General features: G+C 40.0%; 1 protein-coding gene across 2 annotated transcripts in view; it reads left to right on the forward strand.

The window, feature by feature from the left end:
• The window catches only part of R3HDM2 (R3H domain containing 2), a 129,538-nt gene that overhangs the window by 41,778 nt on the left and 66,089 nt on the right, over positions 1-21,671 (forward strand). The window contains exon 2 of one of the 2 annotated variants that reach the window (XM_006093586.3): positions 18,208-18,286. The exons of the other annotated variant lie outside the window; for it this stretch is intronic. Coding sequence (XP_006093648.1) covers positions 18,238-18,286 — 49 coding nt within the window. The 5' untranslated portion in view covers positions 18,208-18,237. The remainder of the gene's footprint in view (positions 1-18,207; positions 18,287-21,671) is intronic. 2 annotated transcript variants of the gene reach the window in all.

Here is a 21,671-nt window from a genome sequence, read left to right on the forward strand (position 1 = left end):
CCTTACACTGTCTTTGTATTTTTGGGATCCTTTTTCTTTTTGTTTTCCCGGTTGGGTGTTTTTTTTCTTCTTCGCATTTCAAATCTTTGACTTGATTCTTGCGCTCCTCTGGTCTGCTATTGGAACTCTGTATAATATTCTTTATTTCAGTCAGTGTATGCTTAATTTCTAGTTGGTTCTTTATCACAACATCGAGGGTCTCATTAGATTTCTTGTAGATCTCATCAAGTTTATCAGCAGTTTCTAGAAAATTATTGAAAGACCTTAAAAGTGCGTTTTTTAGCTCTATATCCTCCATTTCTGTCATGTTTCTTTGTCTCCGCATTTTTTATGCTTTCTTGGCGCACCCCCTTGTGGTCTTTGTGCGCAGTCTTGTTGTAGTTAAGCCTTGATTGTTGTCGGCAATACTGGGGGTGAATTGACCTCCAGGCTAACTGGCTATGAGAGTCAGCTGTGTCTGCAGTGGGAGAGCTTCTGTGCTGGATCTCTAGGGTGGTGCTAATCTAGCGTTTGCCTAAGGCTATCCGGCAAATGCCTCTGTGCAGGGCTTGGGCGGGGCGGGTCCCAGGGGATCTACAGGGCGGGCGGAGGGAGCAGTTATGGCTGCTCTCAGTTCTGTCCCCAGCAGCTCTGCCTCTCAGAGTCCCAGCAACCACTGCAAACCTTGGAGAGAAAGCTGTCTTCGAGTTCCGACCGAAGCCAGACAGTCCCGCTTCTCCCGTTTGAGTCTAGGTCCCTAGAGACTCGCCCGGATCTGGAGCTCAGAGTCTGAAACTCCCTCCCGATTGAAAACAACAACCGCGCCCTCCGCCGCCGGCCCGCTCCACATGCACTCCGCACCTTAGTATTTCACTTCAGCACTGCGCCTCCTGAGTCTCGGTATGGTTTCCTCTTTCCTCCTAGTTGTAGAACTTCCACTCAGCCAGCCTTCCTGTGGTTCTGGATGATGTCCGTTCCGTCTTTTAGTTGTATTTTTGAAGTGGTTGTTCGAGGCAGCAAACTCCGGCGTTAACCTATGCCGCCATCTTGGTTTCTCCGACATGTTTCTTTGTCTCCACATTTTGGCTACTTCCCTGTGTTTGTTTCTATGCATTAAGTAGAGCTGCTGTGTCTCCTGGGATTTGTAGAGTGGCCTTGTGTAATAGGTGTCCTGTAGGGCCCAGTGGCTAAGCCTCCCCAGTCATTTGAGCTGGGCACTCTAGATATGCCCCTGTGTGGGCTATATGCACAGTGTTGTAGTTGAGCCTTGATTGCTGTTGGCACCACTGGGAGGAATTGACCTCCAGGCCAGGTGGCTGTGAGGACCACCTGCAACTACAGTGGGAGAGCTGCTATGTAGGAAACTCATTATAGAGCAGGACTTGGTGCTCACTGAATCTGCCTCTTGAGTGTGCCACTTGTTGATGTGTAGGGTTGTAATCTGTTATGGTCTGAAGCTGTCCATCAGGTGCACTGGCTCTTGGGCCTCCAGGGAGGTTCAGAGTCAGCCACTTCCTGGGACCACCCGGCAGGAGCTACAGAGAGATCTGCAGATGGCTACTATTTGCCTTGGAAGTGCCCAGGCTAGGCCCAGCTGTGAAGAAAGATAGGCTGGTGCTAGTGCCCGGTATTGGGCCTTTTACTGATAGGTTTGGACTTGCTGCCACTAGCTGCAGCTTGTTTGAGAGATTTTAGCAAAGTCTGAAGCCTGAGGTAGGACAGGCCATTCATATGGAAAAGCTGCTGCAAATAGGTTGGGTGGGGCTACAAATTGGATGGGGCGGGGTCTCAGGGAATCACCAGGGTGGAGCAAAAAGTGTGAGCCAGGCTGATGGAGACTCAGAAATGGCTGCCAATCAGCCCTGCGACAGGGGAGGTCCCAGCACAGGAACAATAACCCCTGTGAGCACCCCCATATGAGAGAAAGCCACCACCGAGTTCCTGCCCTGATGCCAGACAATCCAGTTCCTCCCCCAAAGCCACTTGGTGCTGGAGCTCAGAGGGATTGAGTCCAAGTAAGTTCATGCACCAGCTCTTTGAAAGAAACACCTGGGTCTCCAGCAGCCTCCATGTCAGCCCACAATCCCCACTGGTTTTTACAGCCTAAAGTTACAGGACTTCTCTTCCGAGCTCTGGAACACTGGGCTGAGGGTCTAGTGTGGGGCTGGGACCCTTGCTTCTCATGGGCAGCCTCCACTGAAACAGTCTCCCTTCCAATTACAAAAATGGCACACATGGATGTCGCATCAGCCCATTCTGTGCCTCCACCCCTTCTACTAGTCTCAATGTGCTTTCTTCTTTACTTCTCTAGTTGTAGGACTTCCATTTAGCCAGATTTCAGATGGCTCTTAATGATGGTTGTTCTGTATTTTAGTTGTAATTTTGATGTGGTTGTGGGAGGCAGTGAGTACAAGGGTTTACCTATGCCACCATTTTGGTTCTTAATTGGTATTTTTAGATTATTTAAATTTGATGTAATTATTTATATGTTTAGATTTAGATCTACCACCTTATTTGTTTCTTCTTTGTTCTTCCTATTTTTAAATCTTCTGATGATTCCCTTTCCCTGCCTTTTCAGTCATTTGAACATTTTATAGTACTTATTATTTATTTATTTTTTAATATATTTTTATTTATTTCAGAGAGGAAGAAAGAGAGAGAGAGAGAAACATCAATGATGAGAATCATTGATCAGCTGCCTCCTGCATGTTCCCTAATAGGGATCGAGCCTGCAATGACCTCCTGGTTCATAGGTCGATGTTCAACCACTGAGCCATACCTGTCGGGCATAGTATTTTTTTAAAAAATAATTCTTTATTGTTGTAAGTATTACATATGTTCCCTCCCCCCGCCCCCATTGACCCCCTCTAGCCTTCCCCCCCTCCTCCCCCAGGCCTTCAGCACCCCATTGTCTGTGTCCATGGGTTATGCATATATGCATACAAAGTCTTTGGTTGATTACCTCCCACCCACCTACCCTCCCCCGCTTCCCTCTGAGATTCTACACTCTGTTCCATGCTTCCATATCTCTGGATCCGCTCCATTCATCAGTTTATTTTGTTACTTAGATTCCACATTGAGTGCAATCATGTAATACTTGTCTTTCTCTGACTGATTTATTTCACTTAGCATGATACTCTCCAGGTCCCTCCAAGCTGTCTCAAAGGGTAAGAGATTCTTCCTTTTCATTGCTGCGTAGTATTCTATGGTATAAATGTACCACAGAATTTTTATCCACTCATCTATTGATGGGCACTTGGGCTGTTTCCAGATCTTTGCTATTGTAAATTGTGCTGCTATGAACATAGGGGTGCATACATTCGTTCCGATTGGTGCTTCAGGTTTCTTAGGATATATTCCTAGAAGTGGGATCACTGGGTCAAATGGCAATTCCATATTTAATTTTTGAGGTAACTCCATATTGTTTTCCATAATGGTTGCATCTGTCTGCATTCTTTCCAGCACTTGTCATTTATTGATTTGTTGGTGGTAACCATTCTGACAAGTGTTAGATGGTACCTCCTTGTCGTTTTGATTTGTATCTCTCGGATGATTAATGACTGAGCATTTTTTCACATGTCTCTTGGCCTTCTGTATGTCCTCTTTTGAAAAATGTCTATTTAGGTCCTTTGCCCATTTTTTAATTGGATTGTTTGTCTTCCTTTTGTTAAATTGTATGAGTTCCTTATATATTTTGGATATTAACCTTTTATCAGATGTATCATTGCCAAATATGTTCTCTTATACAGTGGGCACCCGTTTTGTTTTGTTGATGGTTTCTTTTACTGTGCAGAAGCTTTTTATTTTGATGTAGTCCCATTTGTTTATTTTCTCCTTAGTTTTCTTTGCCTTAGAAGATGTATCTGTAAACATATTGCTACAGGAGATATCTGAGATTTTGTTGCCTCTGGTTTCTTCTAGGATTTTTATGGTTTCATGACTTATATTTAAGTCTTTTATCCATTTTGAGTTTATTCTTGTGTATGGTGTAAGTTGGTGGTTGGTCTAGTTTCATTTTTTTGCATGTATCTGTCCAATTTTCTCAACACCATTTATTGAAGAGACTCTCTTGACTCCATTGTATGCTTTTGCCTCCTTTGTCAAATATTGATTGAGCGTAATGGCTTGGGTCAATTTCTGGGTTCTCTGCTCTGTTCCATTGATCTATATGCCTGTTCTTGTACCAGTTCCAGGCCGTTTTGATTACAGTGGCTTTGTAGTATAAGTTAAAATCTGGTATTGTGACTCCTCCAACTTTTTTTTCTTTCTCAAAATTGCTGCAGCTATTCAGTGTCTTTTTTGATTCCATAAAAATTTTTGGAGTATTTACTCTAGCTCTGTGAAATATGCTGTTGGTATTTTAATAAGGATTGCATTGAATCTGTAGATTGCCTTGGGTAGTATGGACATTTTAAAAAAATATATTTTATTGATTTTTTTACAGAGAAGAAGGGAAAGGGACAGAGAGTTAGAAACATCGATGAGAGAGAAACATGGATCAGCTGCCTCCTGCACACCCCCTACTGGGGATGTGCCCGCAACCAAGGTACATGCCCTTGACTGGAATCGAACCTGGGACCCTTCAGTCCGAAGGCCGATGCTCTATCCACTGAGCCAAACCAGTCAGGGCTAGTATGGACATTTTAATGATATTGATTCTACCAATCCATGAACACGGTATATTCTTCCACTTGTTTATATCTTCTTCTATCTCTTTTTTTAACATCCTGTAGTTTTCTGGGTCTTTCGCCTCCTTGGTTAAGTTTATTCCAAGTACCGTATTTTTCCGTGTATAAGACTACCCCATATATAAGATGCCACTCACTTTTCCAACCCAAAATTAAGAAATCAATATTTTAAACATTTTTCTGGTTTTCCTCTTAGGGCAGGGGTGGGCAACCTTTTTGTGAGTGCGTGCCAAAACCAGCAAAATCTCTGACTCAAAATTCTTCTGCGTGCCTACCCTAATTTTTTGAGAACATGTTACGCCTACTTGATATCTCTTAAGGTGTACGTATGTGAAGAACCTTGAAGAAATAATAAAATTCATTCGAGCGACAAAAACACAGTATATGATGATGAAAAATACATTTATTTTTTAATGTATACATGTACACTGATAGTCCAACAGAAAACTTTATGACTCCGTTTGATATTATCAGTGGGACTTTTGCTGCTGCATCACTGATGACAGAGATTTTACGTCAGGTTTATATTTCGTGACCTTCAGAGATATGCACGAGCTACTACTTTCATCCGTCAGGCTACTCCTATTACGAGACTTAACAAAATTCACCACTGAGAACAAAGATTCACAAGCGTATGTGGATGAAACCAAAACACTGGTCGGATCTAGGAAGGCAGGGAGAATTAAGGCAGAGGCATAGAAATTGCTCTTCCCCTCTCTCGTCAATCCCTGTCTATGGTCTTTAAGATAACTTGTTATGTAAAATTATTTATTTATCTAAGATGCACCTACACTGAATTTATCTGAAAAATAAAAAAGTCGATATTAAGAAAAAAATTGTAAATGGAAGATTTTAAGAGAGGGTTTTGCGTGCCAGCAAAAGTTACTGGCGTGCCATGTTTGGCACGCGTGCCGGGGGTTGCCCACCCCTGTTTTAGGGCCTTCTTCTCTCTTTGGCATCTTAAGGAGTTGTTCTTCCTATTTTCTCCATTGTCTGATCATACACTCAGTGGGAAGAGGTCCAAATTGTCTCTCTGCAACTCTATTTCCATGCTCTTTTGCTTAGCTGATTACATTCAGTTTGAAATTTGTAGAGTAAGACAATCGCTTATTGGTATTTATCTTTTTATTTTTTGACATCTTTATGGGCTTAGAACGCTCAGGTCCCTGTTGCATCTGCACACTCTCCACCTCCACCTCCACCTCCAATTACGGCATCAGCTGACGTCAATAACAATAAGGCTTGTGATTGGAGGAAGCCTGTTTGAAAGGTATGGGCAGCTACGCACCTGCGGGGCTCCCTCCTAGGCTGACTTCCATGTATAAGACACCCCTTGATTTTCAGTCTTAATGATTTTAGAAAAAAATAGCATCTTATACACAGAAAAATACGGTATCTTAATTTTTTTGGTTGCAGTGTTAAATGGGATTATTTGTTTAGTTTCTCTTTCTGAGGATTCATTATTGGTGTATAAAAAAAGCCATTGATTTTTGGGTGTTGATTTTGTATCCTGCTACATTGCCAAATTCATTTATTAAATTTAGTAGTTTTTTGGTGGAGTCTTTAAGGTTTTCTATGTACAATATTATGTCATGTGCAGATAATGAGATTTTTGCATTCCAATTTGGATGCCTTTTATTTCTTCTTCTTGTCTGATTGCTTTGGCTAGGACTTTCCGTACTGTGGTGAATAAGAGTGGTAAAAGCGGACATCCCTGTTTTGTTCCTGTTCTTAAGGGAAATGCTTTTAGCTTTTGCCCATTGAGTATGATGTTGGCTGTAGATTTGTCATATATGGCCTTTATCATGTTGAGATATGCTCCCTCTATTCCCACTTTGCTGAAAGTTCTTATAAAAAATGGGAGTAGAATTTTGTCGAATGCTTTTTCTGTGTTTATTGATATGATGATGTGATTTTTGTCTTTTAATTTGTTTATGTGATATATCACGTTTATTAATTTGTGAATATTGTACCAGCCTTGTATCCCTGGAATAAATCTCACTTGGTCATGGTGTATGATCTTTTTAATATATTGCTGGATCTGATTGGCTAATATTTTGTTGAGGATTTTAGCATCTATGTTCATCAGGGATATTGTAGTGTCTTTATCTGATTTTGGAATTATGATAATGCTGGCCTCATAAAAAGAGTTTGGAAGTGTTCCTTCCTCTTTGATTTTCTGAGATAGTTTGAGGAGTATAGGTATTAGTTCTTTGAATGTTTGGTAAAACTTCCCTGTGAAGCTGTCCGGTCCTGGGATTTTGTTTGCGGGAGTTTTTTGACTACTGCTTCTATTTCATCAGTTGTTATTGGCCTATTTAGGTTTTCTGATTCTTCCTGATTCAGTTTTGGGAGGTTGTAGTTTTCTAAGAATTTGTCTGTTTCATCCACATTGTCTAGCTTGTTGGCATACAGTTATTCATAGTATTTTCTTACAATCCTTTGTATTTCTGTAATGTCAGTGGTTACTTCTCTACTTTAGTTCCTGATTTTATTTATTTGTGTCCTCTCTCTTTGTTCTTGATGAGTGTGGCTAATCGTTTATCAATTTTGTTTATCCTTTCAAAGAACCAGCTCTTGGTTTCATTGATTTTTTTGTATTGTTTTTTTAGTCTCTATGTTATTTATTTCTGCTCTAATCTTTATTATTTCCTTCTACTTACTGTGGGCTTTTCTTGTTGTTCTCTTTAGAGTTCTTTAAGTTGTAGGGTTAAATAGCTTATTGTGATTTTTCTTGTTTTTTGATGTTTGCCTGTAGTGCTATGAACTTCCCTCTCAGGACTGCTTTTGCTATGTCCCAGAGATTTTGGGTTGTTTTGTGTTCATTTTCATTTGTTTCCAAGAAGTTTTTATTTATTCTTGATCTCGTTGGTAACCCATTCATTGTTTAATAGCATGGTATTTAGCCTCCATGTGTTTGTTTTTGGGTGTTGTAGTTGATTTCTAATTCATTCCACTGTGATCTGAGAAGATGCTTGATATGATTTCAATCTTCTTGAACTTGTGGAGATTCGTTTTGTGTCCCAACATGTGGTCTCTCTTTGTGAATGATCCATGTGCACTTGAAAAGAATGTATATTCTGCTGCTTTGGGGTGAAATGTTCTATAAATGTCCATTAAATCCATCTGATGCATTGTGTCCTTTAGAATCACTGTTTTCTTATTAAGTTTTTGTCTGGAAGATCTATCCAGTGAAGTCAGTGGGTGTTAAAGTCCCCTACTATAGTCATATTGTTGTTGATCTCACTGTTAAAGTTCTCTGGAAGTTTTTTTTATATATTTAGGTGCTTCTATATTGAGTGTATATATGTTTACCAGAGTTATATCCTCTTGTTGGATCAATCCCTTTAGTGTTATGTAGTGACCTTTGTTGTCTCTTGTGATGGCCTTCATTTTAAAGTCTATTTTGTCAGATATGAGTATTGTTACTCCAGCTCTATTTTCTTTTCAATTTTCATGGAAATTTTTTTTCCATCCCTTTACTCTTATCCTGTGTGTGTCTTTTGTTCTAAAGTGGGTATCTTGTAGATAGCATATAGTTGGGTCATGTTTTTGTGTCCATTTAGCTACCCTCTGCCTTTTGATTGGAGCATTTACTCCATTTACATTTAGAGTTATTATCGATAGGTACTTATTTATTGCCATTGTAATTCTGTATGCCTAGGTTTCTCTCTCTTTTTCTTCTCATTACAACAGTCCCCTTAGCATTTCTTGTAATGCTGGCTTGGTGGTGATATACTCATTTGGCCTTTTTTTTTTTTTTTTTTTTTTTTTTTGTCTGGAAAGCACTTTATTTGACCATCTATGTTGAATGATGGATATAGTAATATATAGTAATATAGCCTTGATGGATATAGTAATCTTGGTTTCAGATCCTTGCTTTCCATTACCTTGAGTGCTTCATGCCATTCCCTTCTGGCCTGTAGAGTTTCTGATGAGAAATCAGGTGTCCGCCTTATGGGAGTTCCTTTGTAGGTAACAGTTTGCTTTTGTCTTGCTGCCTTTAAGATTCTCTCTTTGTCTTTAATTTTTGGCATTTTAATTATGATGTGTCTGGGTGTGGGCTTGTTTGGGTTCTTCTTGCTTGGGGTTTCCTTTACCAGGTTAGGGAAGTTTTCTGCCATTATTTCTACAAACATGTTCTCTCTTTCTTTCTCCCTTTCTGCTTCTTCTGGCACACCTGCTATTCTAATATTGTTACATTTCATGTTGTCCCACAGATCCCTTAAGCCAGTGGTTCTCAACCTTCTGGCCCTTTAAATACAGTTCCTCATGTTGTGACCAAACCATAAAATTATTTTCATTGCTACTTCATAACTGCAATGTTGCTACTGTTATGAATCGTAATGTAAATATCTGATATGCAGGATGGTCTTAAGTGCCCTGTGAAAGGGTCGTTCAACCGCTAAAGGGGTCGCAACCCACAAGTTGAGAACCGCTGCCTTAAGCTGTCCTTCTGTTTTTTCATTGTTTCTTCTTTTTGGTTTTCTGATTGAGTGATTTTTTTCAACCCTGTCTTCTAACTCACTGATTCGATCCTCAACTTCTCCTAATCTGCTGTGTATTCCTTCCAATGTGTTCTTTATTTGTGGTATGTGATTCTTTATTTCCTACTGTTCTTTTTTCATAATTACTATATCTTTTTTCATGCTGTTGAGCATCTTTGTCATCATTACTCTGAACTCTGGGTCTCAGATAAATTTATCTCTGCTTCATTTATTTCTTCTTCTGGAGAATTCTCTTGTTCTTTCATTTGGCGATTGTTTCTTTATCTCCTCATTTTGGCTGTCTTTTGGGATTTGTGACTATGTATTAGGTAGATTTGCTATGCCTTACCATCTCTAGTGCAGGAGAATGTCAAACGCTGTTTCTGACTAATTAGATCAGGCAAAGACTCAAAGCCTCCAGAGACCACCTCTGCCTACAGACTGATAGGATTCAGACTTGAATTGCATCCTGGCAATCATCCTCAGGTGTGGCAAAAGTTTTCTTCAACAGGGTGGGGTGGTTGCTTCTGCCTGGAGGCTAATTGTTATTTTTAGTCTCTTATATGGCCTCAGGGCAAGGTGTTTCCAATAGGGTGGGTCAACTGTCTTTCCCCCCCCAGGCAAGGCAAATATCTGTGTGGGAAAGATGCCCCCTCCCTCCGTATGAGGAAATGACTCAGCACAGGAAACTGGGGGTGTCTGCCTTCTGAGCTCTAACCCTCGAGTCCCCAGTCCTGCTTCTGCTCACACAGTTCCAGGCCACTCCGCTCTCTCTCTGCTAGAGCACAAGGTGGGTGGCTACACAGGGAATTTTGTGCATTGGCCCTGTAAGAGGGTGCCTGAATTTCACTCCTTGGCAGACAGCAACCCCACTGCTTTTCACAGCCAGATGTAATGTGGATACTCTCTGCTGGGGGGCCCAGCTTGGGGATTAGATCCGAGAGTTCTCAGTGGCAACCTTTCACAGCTGAGATATTTCTCCAGGACTTTAGTTACTGTCTGTGGGCACCCGGCCAGCCCCTTCGCACCTCCACCCCTCCTAGCAGTCTCTATGTAGTCTACACTTTAGGTCCTCGGGTATCAGGGTTCTCTCCTGCAAGTCTTCCATTGTTTATTCAGGAAGTTTTTCTGTATTTTAGTTGTAATTCCAGTTTGTTCCAGGAAGCATGTCCATGCAGCATCCACTTTATTAGTTGTTCTAGGGATCTCTCTCCTCTTTTAGTACACATACACATATACAACACATATACATGCACATATGTGTATGTGTATATACACACATCTAACTTTTAATGATCTACTTAGAATTAATATTTTGCCATTTCTGGTGGAATGTCAAAACCTTACCACTACCTAGGTTTCTTTCCTATCCCCCTTTAATGTACTTGTCTTTCTATTATATTTATCTACATATATTGAAAACTCCATGTTACAATCTTATAATTTTTGCTTTTAAACCCATTTTAAAGAACTAAGTATGGGAAGAATAATCTGTTGTATGTAACCAGATATTTAGCATTTATATTTTTCTTTCTTTGTTTCTGGTGTTCCTAATGTAGTTGTATTATTTCCCATCTTTTTGAGAACTTTCTTTGGCCATTCTTTTATAAAAGGTCTGCTGGCAATGCATTATTTTAGCTTTCTATCATCTGAGAATATCTTTATGTCATCTTGATTCCTAAAGACAATTTTCTCTGGATATAGAATTATCTGTTTATAGGTTTTCCTTTCAGCACTTTAAATATGTTCTACTTCCTTCTGCTCTTCATAGTTTCTGGTAAGTGTTCCCTTATTAATCAGTGCATCATTTTTCTTTGTTTACTTTCTCAATTTTTTTTTGTCTTTACCTTTTTTTAAAATTTTTAATTAAATCTTTATTGTTCAGATTATTACAGTTGTTCCTCTTTTTCCCCCCCATAGCTCCCCTCCACCCGGTTCCCACCCCACCCTCTGCCCTTACCTCCCCCGCCCCCACTGTCCTCATCCATAGGTGTACGATTTTTGTCCAGTCTCTTCCCGCACCCCCCACACTCCTTTCCCCCTGAGAATTGTCAGTCCACTCCCTTTTTATGCCCCTGATTCTATTATATTCACCAGTTTATTCTGTTCATCAGATTATTTATTCACTTGATTTTTAGATTCACTTGTTGGTAGATATGTATTTGTTGTTCATAATTTTTATCTTTACCTTTTTCTTCTTCTTCCTCTTCTTAAATGATACCTTTCAGCATTTCATATAATACTGGTTTGGTGGTGATCAACTCCTTTAGCTTTTTCTTATCTGTGAAGCTCTCTACCTGACCTTCAATTCTAAATGATAGCTTTCCTGGATAAAGTAATCTTGGTTGTAGGTTCTTGCTATTCATCACTTTGAATATTTCTTGCCACTCCCTTCTGTCCTGCATAGTTTCTATTGAGAAATCAGCTGACAGTCATATGGGTACTCCCTTGTAGGTAACTGACTGTTTTTCTCTTGCTGCTTTTAAGATTCTCTCTTTGTCTTTTGCTCTTGGCATTTTAATTATGATGTGTCTTGGTGTGGTCCTCTTTGGATTCCTTTTGTTTGGGGTTCTCTGCGCATCCTGGACTTGTAAGTCTATTTCACCAGGTAGGGGAAGTTTTCTGCCATTATTTCTTCAAATAGGTTTTCAATATCTTTCTCTCTCTCTTCTTATGGCACCCCCATAATTCGGATGTTGGTACGCTTGAAGTTGTCCCAGAGGTTCCTTACACTATTTTCATATTTTTGGATTCTTTTTTCTTTTTGTTTTTCCGGTTGGGTGTTTTTTGCTTCTTCGCATTTCAAATCTTTGACTTGATTCTTGCGATCCTCTAGCCTGCTATTGGAACTCTGTATAATATTCTTTATTTCAGTCAGTGTATGCTTAATTTCTAGTTGGTCCTTTTTCATATCCTCGAGGGTCTCACTAGATTTATGGATGGTCTCACTAAATTTATCAGCAGTTTCTAGAAAATTCTTGAAAAACCTTGTAAGTGTGGTTTTGAACTCTATATCCAGTAGTTTGCTTTCCTTCATTTCTGTCATTTGTGACCTGTTTTTTTGTCTCCGCATTTTGGCTGCTTCTCTGTGTTGATAGAATGGCTTTCTGTGCTGGGTGTCCTATAGGGCCCAGTGGCTCAGCCTCCCCAATTACCTGAGGTGGACACTCTTGGTGCACCCCTTTGTGGGCTTTGTGCACAGTCTTGTTGTAGTTAAGCCTTGATTATTGTAGGTATCACTGGGGGGAATTGACCTCCAGGCCAACTGGCTGTGAGAATCAGCTGTGTTTATGGTGGGAGAACTTCTGTGCTGCAGACACCCTTATGGGGCAAGACTTGCGTCAGTGGGGCTTTGGTGCTCACTGAGTCTGCCCCCTGAGTGTGTCCCTTATGGATCTGAGGAGTTGTAATCTGGATGGTCCCACTCTGACCACTGGGTACACTGGTTCTTGGATCTAAGGAGGTGCTAATTTAGCCTCTGCCTGAGGCTACCCAGCAGGAGCTACGGAGAGATCTGTAGATTCCTCTTCTTTGTTTGGGGTTTGGAGGTGCCCAGATGAGGCCCAGCTGGGAAGCAATGCAAGCTGCTGTGGGGCTTTGGGCCTTCTTTTGGATGTTCTAGGTCTCTCTGACACAGCTGCAGTTTGTTAGGTAATTTTAGATTGCAAAGGGCCAGGACATTCATATGCAAAAGCCTCTGCACACAGCTTGGGTGGGGCGGGGTCTCAGGGAATCAACAGGGCGGAGCAAGCATCTATGGCTGATCCTCAGTCCTACCCTAAGAGGCCTCGCGTCTCAGTGTCCCGGTAATCGCTGCAAGCACCTCTGAGAGAAAGCATCCCTCGAGTTCCGACTGATGCCAGACAGTCCAGCCTCTCCCCATATGAGTCTGGATCCCCAGAGACTCGCCGGGAACTGGAGTTCAGAGCAGTCGGGAGCTTGAGACTCCCTCCCGATTGAAAAAGACAACCGCGTCCTCAGTTGCCAGCCCTTTCTGCGTGCGCCTCCGTACCTCTGCACTTTACTTCCCCACCTCCTCTGGGTCTCAGTGTGCTTTTCTCTTTCCTTGTAGTTGTAGAATTTCCACTCAGCCAGCCTTCCTGTGGTTCTGGATGATGTCCATTTTGTCTTTTAGCTGTATTTTTGAAGTGGTTGTGCGAGGCAGCAATTTCCGGTGTTTACCTATGCCGCCATCTTGGTTTCTCCAAGAGGTGGTTTTATCTGTCTTTACCTTTTAGCTGTTAGATTATGATGAAGTCAGGAGTGGATTTTGTTGTGTTTATTCTGTTTGGGTATTGAGCTTCATGACTCCATGGGTTTATGTCTTTTGTCAAATTTGTGACGTTTTCAGCCATTATTTCTTCAAATATTTTACACACTCTCTCCCCTCCTAGGATACTGATAGCCCAAATATTAGAGTTTTTGGTATTGTTTTTTTTTTTTTAGGGCCTGATGATCTGTTTCCCACCCCAGCCCTTTTTCTCTTTATTTTCATATTTGATATTTCTATTGAAATTTGATATGTCTTCAAATTTACTAGTTCTTCTGTCATTTCTGTTCTGCTATTGAACACACCAAATGAATGTTTATATTTTGGTTGTTTTATACAATTAATATATATATTAATCCTCACCTGAGGCTATATATTTTTTCCCATTGATTTTTTAAAATATATTTTATTGATTTTTTACAGAGAGGAGGGGAGAGGGATAGAGAGTTAGAAACACCGATGAGAGAGAAACATCGATCAGCTGCCTCCTGCACACCCCCTTCTGGGGATGTGCCCGCAACCAAGGTACATGCCCTTGACTAGAATCGAACCCAGGACCCTTGAGTGCGCAGGCCGTCGCTCTATTCACTGAGCCAAACCGGTGGGCGATTTTTAAAAAAAATATATTTTATTGATTTTTTACAGAGAGGAAGGGAGAGGAATAGAGAGTTAGAAACATCGATGAGAGAGAAACATCGATCAGCTGCCTCCTGCACACCCCCTACTGGGGATGTGCCTGCAACCAAGGTACATGCCCTTGACTGGAATCGAACCTGGGACCTTTCAGTCCGCAGGCCAACGCTCTATCCACCAACCCAAACCGCTCTATCCACCAATCCAAACTGGCTAGGGCTCCCATTGATTTTTAGAAACAGGGGAGGGGAAGGGAAGGGGGAAGGAAAGGGGAAGGGAAGGGAGAGAGAGAAACTTTGATGTGAGAGAGACATCAATTGGTTGTCTCCTGCACACCCTGAGTTCGAACTTGCAACTCAGGTAGGTGCCCTTATCCAGCAATCAAACCTGAGACCCTTTAGTGTATGGGCCAACACTCTAACCACTGAGTGACACCAGCTAGGGCGATTGTTATATTTTTTAGTTCTAAAATTTCCATTTGTTTCTTTTTTTATATCCTCAATTTTTTTTCTGAGGCAGTCTGTCTTTTCATAGTTTTAGGAGTGTTTTTCCTAATTTTTGGAGCATTTTTCTTATAGCTACTATAATAGCTGTGAGATAGTTTCTACATCTGTGTCATCTCAGTATTGTATCTGTTAATCTCTTTTACTATGCAAATTGAGATTTCCTTGGTTCTTTGTATGCCAAGTAATTTTGGATTATGTCCTGGAAAATTTGAATATTATATTCCAAGGGTCTGGGTTTTGTTTAAATGCTGTAATGAATGTTGACTTTTATTTTAGCAGACATTTGACCTAATTGGATTCAGCTTGAAAGTTCTATCCAGCCTTCAGTCAGTGGTAATTCCAAAGCCATTTCAGTTTTCTGAGTTTTTGCAGTGATATTTAGATTTGCTTTGCATGTATGTTATTTATTAACACATCTGGGAAGTGGCCAGTGGTTATTCTCATAGTTCAGAGTAACCTTTTTGTTAAGAGATACACATGGAATTATTTTAGGTATGAAAGGTCATTATGAAAACATCTCAGATAGTTCTGAAAAAAAAATGTGTAAATTTTTGCATACATACTATTATATACTAGATCTGTATGTGAATCTAGATGGCTATTATACTCTTTTTGAAAATTCTGTGTACACTAGTAATTTCTCAAAAATTTGGAGGCAAACAAGAAATAAAAAAAAAAACATGGCCCTGGCTGGTTTCGCTCAGTGGATAGAGCATTGGCCTACGGACTGAAGGGTCCTAGGTTCAATTCCGGTCAAGGGCATGTACCTTGGTTGCGGGCACATCCCCAGTAGGGGGTGTGCAGGAGGCAGCTGATAGATATTTCTCTCTCATCGATGTTTCTAACTCTCTATCCCTCTCCCTTCCTCTCTGTAAAAAATCAATAAAATATATATTTTTTAAAAACAACCAAAAAAAACATGGCATTTCTTTGCTTTAAGACTCCCAATGGTATCTCATCTTGCTAGTATAAAAGCCAGATTCCGTTCAGTGGTCTGTTTGGCCCTTCAGGATCCACCTTCTAACCCCCTAGTGGCTCTCATCATTCAGAGAAAAAACAGAATCCTCTTTTTTTCTTCTTCTTCTGTATGACCCTTAATGAATCTATCTCATAATCCTAGAGTATATCATAGTGTCTGGCCCATAGTACGAACACAAGCACACAACAAATATGTGGTTGAATGAATGACTAGTTGTCTTTGTGGCAGTTTTTGTTGTTTTTCTCAGGATGACTAGACTTTACCTATATGTTATTTTGTGCTGTTGCAGACCTTGCACCACCTATAATGTCCATACTTGCTGTAGCAATAGATCATTATTACTTTTTCTTAGGTTCTTATAAATTAGGGCCTAAGGTCACTTCTAAGTCTTCTGTCTCAGAGCCATACATACTTTCAAGAACTATTACTATTCTTTCTTGGTGTCCTTTGTACCACTTACTTTACTTTAATCTATTTATCCTTATCCCCATCCTTATACTGAGTTCTCATCCTTTTGTATCAGTTCTATCAGTAAGGTGCCTTCACAACTTCCTCATTCCCCCATTTTATGGCCAAAATCTTCTCCCTCTCCTTTTGGGGACAGATACAGGAGAAGGAATAGATAGCTACTAGTATCCGATGTTGCCTACCTTCTTCCCCAAAATGAAGAATGATTTTACTAAATATAGCTTTCTGGAAAAAAAATTCTCTATAACTAGGTTTGGTCTTAGTTTCTAAAGTCCAGCTCTGTAGCTTTTAGGCAAAGACCATTTCTCTGGCCTCAATTATTTTGCAGATGAGAAAAAGGCAACATAATTTTTAAAGTGAACTTTTAATTCAATACATATCTCCAACTCATTGTTCTTCTCTAATAAGACTCTATTTTGTCATCTCAATATATGCAGCAGAAAAGAGCTGCTGCTGTGTCTTTAAAAAGCCATCCTCAGAGCAGTGTGGAGGCAGGCATGTCACTGAACTGCTTGAATGAGAGCGAGAAGAGGAGGTGGAAGGGGGTGCTCTTATAGCCTGTGTGTGCGCGTGCGTGTGTGTGTGTGTGTGTGTGTGTGTGTGTGTGTCTGCGTGTGCGCGCGCACGCACGCGCACACGAGTGGACTGTTGGCAGAGCTCTAGGTGACATCCCTCTGAACAGCTGGGCCATGGACTGATTCAGAGCTGCTTGTCAGAGCAATTAGCTTGAAGACGCAGCATTTCATTCAAGGGTGAAGGGTGCAAGAGGGGACTGTGGGTGGGGTAAGAGGCACAGGTTTCCCAGAAGGAATTTCTTCCAGCAAAATTCCGGCAGAACTGATTCTTACAATGAGATCTCCATTAATAATGTGAGCTCGCTGTTGGTTTAAGTGCAGATCCATCTGGGGTGAGTTTTGGATAATTTTTCTTTTTTTTATATAAAAGCCCTTGAACTCCACAGACTGGATAGGGGAGAAGCTAGAAAGATATCTTTTGTATCTTGGCCAATTTAACTATATAATACACACTAAAGAAATGAGAGATTGTTCAAGTGTTAAGTTTTATGGGGGTTTGGGGGCATTTTTTGTTTTTTTTATTTAAAATATTTTTAAAATTAGGCTTGCTGGAACTTTTTCTATATTCAGATTTTACCTCTTCCATGGCTATTTCAAACGATGCTTCATTCAGATTTAGCTTTTGAAAATAGTGGTGATTTCTGTTCTCTGTGGTGATGCTGTTGACGCACATTGCAGGAAGCAGGGAATCCCCTATAAATATCCTTCTCTGTGTCATTCCACAGCTATCCACACCCAGCTGGTGAATATGTCTCTCTGTCCTATGTCTTTATGTAACTGTCTCTTAGTCTTTGAATGTGATAAGAAGAACAATGTTGCCTTTACTGTTTTTAGGAAGCTTTTTTTTATTATTATTATGAACATCTTAGGAGGAATTTTTTCAGTGTTTTTACTAAAACATGCTTTTGACTTGTTGAGGTTGTCATAAGAATTTCCCTGGGGGTTTACTGCTTCTTATTTGGGATTACTTGTTTGTCTCTCATAATTGGCTTGTTTTTGTTTGCTGGCCTTGGTTTCTAAAGAGTGCGGAGATGGGATTCCCTCTACCTCCAGTGACGTAGTGAATTTGTTTGCAGTCTTTTTCTTCTGAGCGGGAGGGGACAGAGAAAGAAGAAGAAAAATCCATCAGAACTGGTGCGTTCTATGTCTTGATGATAACTGGGTGGATTGAACAGAACTGAGAGCAAAATGAGATGTTGTTAATGATAAGGATGCTATTTTGTTTATTTCCTTTTAGAATAGGCTGGGGTCAAAGTCAGGATTGCTGAAGCAGCGTACCTTAATTAACCCTATGTATCCTACTGCTAATGAATTTTACCTAATTGTTTTTTTCTAAATATGAAATTTTGAAAAGGGCTCATAAGCAGGTTTCTGGAACCTATCATCCATGAATAATTCTAGGTTGAGTTTTGGAATTTGGAATTTTTCTATCTTATTTGCACTGGTCCTGAGCATGCAGCTTGTACACTGTTTAAGCAGACCTCAAAAATAGGTGGTTATATAAAATTTCTTGTTACTGTTGTTAGAAACTCTCATTTTGAATGTCTAGAGCTAAAGCAAAGCTTTAGGAAGAAATTGTTAGATATACTCTTAGGTATGAACCTAACTTCTCTTTTTTTTAGATTAAGTGCTTGGGCTTCCTGCTCCTTTTTATGCAACTCCATTTTAATACCACTGATCTCTGGAGGGCTGCCTGCAAAGGTCAGTGTGAAAAATTCAGAAGACTTAGAGCCTAGGAAAATTTAAGGTTTCCTTTCTGTGGATGTGTTTGGATAGCATATGTGGAACAGTACCTTTAAGAACTTACTGTTTTATTACTGTTTTATTTTCTATCCTGATACTCTTTTCTGTTCTGTGCTTTCATTATTCTAAGTAATATATGTGAAGTGAAAAGAGTAATGTCTGCTTTTCAGCTTACTTTGTGCAGTCCTATTTTTATGATCATTCGATTATATGAATATGTATTATAGCCATAAATATTTCAAACTAACAAAATTCTAATTTTATTTGGAGAGAAGGGAGTGGGAGTGGTGATAATCCTAAGGTAAAACAAGAGCATTCCAGGATAACCTATTTAGAAACTTGCCAGAGACTGGAACTATAAGGGTTAAGAGAAATTCCACTGCATCTTGCATCTCAATATTGCAGCAAATATGTGGATAATTTCTTGCTAGCTTTTCAGGAAACCCCTGTGGTGGACAACCCTCATTAATCGTTGCTGGGAGACTGCTCTGACGTCACTGGGAGCAGTTCCCTGTCTGCAGCGAGGACTGGAATAGCCAGCCTTTGAGGGGGAAGAAAACTGCTGTGAAATTAAAAGAAGAGGGTTTTGTTAACTTGGTTTTCCTTTCATTTCGGAATGGGTGGAATAGACCTAAAGTCTTTCTTAAATGTTTCAGTCATTAGCAATTATATTATTATTATTTTTTAAAAACATATTTTTATTGATTTCAGAGAGGAAGGAAGAGTGAGAGAGAGATAGAAACATCCATAATGAGAGAGAATCATGGATCGGCTGCCTCCTGCAAGTCCCCCACTGGGGATGGAGCCCACAACCCGGGCATGTGCCCTTGACCGGAATTGAACCTGGGACCTTTCAGTTCATAGGCTGATGCTCTGTCCACTGAGCCAAACCGGATAGGGCAGCAATTATATTATTTACGTCTCTTTATTTCAAATGAAAATACCTTCTTTTTTAATCTTTATTTTCTAACCATCAAGGTTTTGAAAAGGTCAAGGAAAAGATTTTAGTTTCTTTTTATCCTTCTTTTTTCCCCACTTTTTTTTTTTTAAGGAGAAGAAAAAGATTCAGAACTGCTTTTGCAAAAGGTATTTAGCATCACCCTGATTGGGATAATTAAAAATGTGACTTACGTTGGAAGACCTTTCTGGTGAAATTGATAATGACTATTTCTGTGCCTAAAAGTTACTATATGTACTTCTCTCTAATGTTCTCTTCTAACCTACCCACTCCCACTGCTATATAGCCTGTTAGAAGCTTCTTTCTTTGAAAAGTATAGCTAAGTGCTTGGATTCTGATTTAGGCTGCCTGAGTTCAATTCCCAGCTTGTCCAATTGCTGGTTCTGTGACCTTAGACACATTACTTAACCCCTCCATTTCTTCATATGTAAAATATGAAATGAAGTTAATAGGATCCACCTACTAGAGTTGTTTTGAAGATTAAAAGAATTAATACATGTAAAGCCTTTAACATAGTTCCTGATAATCTGAAAGGCTCACTTAGCATTAGCCATTATTACTGATATTTAGAAATTAAACAGGGTAATGCTATTTATGTCTTCAGATCATCTGTAATTTTCGAGGAAGCCAGGAGAGATTTTCAAGCCATGTAGGATATTGAGCTTCTAAAATGAATATAAATATAATCTAAATATTTAAACTTAAATTTGACACTGTTGATCCTTTTAGGAAGTATCTTTTCTAATTTGATGCTTATAGGCTAAATTGCAAACATGTTCCCTCAGATTAACAGCTTTTTTCTTTCTTTGAGCTTTTGACTTCTGTAGATGATGGTTAGTTGTTTTTTAATTTTTTGTTTTGTTTATTTTCTACCACTGATTCTGATCTACTTTAAAATCTTAGGACACTTAACTTTAATGTCTGCCTCTGAAACTTAGTATCTTTAGTATCTTCTGAGTGTATAAATTGATGTGGTCTTCCTCCATATGTTTGTGAAAGCATAAGATTTATATGAAATACCACGTCTAAAAAACTTTTTAAAAAAATATTTTTATTGTCAGAGAGGAAGGGAGAGAGAGAGATAGAAACGTCAATGATGAGAGAGAATCATCGATCGGCTGCCTCCTGCACGTCCCACATTGGGGATCAAACCCACAACCCATGCATGTGCCTGGACCGTGATCTCTTGGTTCATAGGTTGACATCCAACCACCGAGCTGTGCTGGCTGGGCTCAAAACGTCTTTAAATTCTAGCTTTAAAAAAATCTAGGATCTTAAATGGACCAAATGTCAAATCACAAATACTAAAATGGCCAGTATCTCCATGCCCTTTTACCTTCTTTTTTTGTTACTGTTAATCCTCACCCGAGGATATTTTTTTTCATTGATTTTTAGACAGAGTGGGAGGAGAAGGAGAGACAGAGAGAGAGAAATACCGATGTGAAAGAGACACATCAATTGGTTGCCTGCAACCAAGGTACGTGCCCTTGACTGAGATCGAACCTGGGACCCTTCAGTCCGTAGGCTAACACTGTCCACTGAGCCAAATTGGTTAGGACCTTTTACCTTCTTTTTAATTTCATATTAAAGACTTAGAGAGTGTTCTTCTTGTGTGGTTTTTGAAGCTTCACCTTTTGGATTGCTCTCTAAACTACCAAGGTACACTGACAAGAGCTATTAAGGTGTCTAACATTAATTGCAAAAAGAATATCTACCTGTATAACTTTTTATCCTTTCCTCCCTATTAATTTTCTTAGGCCAGTAAGGCTTAAGGAGCATGGGGTACATATCTTCTCTAGTGGGATATGTGGGGAAAGTCAATATTACTAAAAAGGGGCATGAGCTGAAAAAAAATAAAAAGTAAGAAGCACTTGTCTGGGTGAATGTCCTTAAAGTCCAGGCAATGCCATGGGATATGCTAAGTGGACATCATACACTGAGTGGCCAGATTATTATGACCACCTGGCATTTGTAGGCAAATTAGCCGTACACTGCATCATATGGGATATGGAAACCGAAGGCCTGTTCTAACACCTTTGCTGTCTGCAGTTACCAAGATAAAACGTCTCCAATTCGCACAGGAACACAAGGATTGGACAGTCAAGCATTGGAAAAAAGTCATGTGGTCCAATGAATCACGTTTCCAGTTGCATCATGCAGATGGCAGAGTGAGAATTTGGTGGAAACAGCATGAAAGCATGCACTCCACATGCATGAGTACAACCCTTCAAGCTGGTGGGGGCAGTGTTATGGTTTGGGGCATGTTTCCTAAGGTATGTTTTGGGACTATTAATTCTTATGGACTAACATATGAATTGCTCCAACTTATCAGAATTGCATTGCTGATCTAGAACGTCATAATGAGGTGGGGGCAGAACACAAAGA

The sequence above is a fragment of the Myotis lucifugus genome, unplaced genomic scaffold, assembly GCF_000147115.1.
Source record: "Myotis lucifugus unplaced genomic scaffold, Myoluc2.0 scaffold_119, whole genome shotgun sequence".
Classification (NCBI taxonomy): Eukaryota; Metazoa; Chordata; class Mammalia; order Chiroptera; family Vespertilionidae; genus Myotis; species Myotis lucifugus.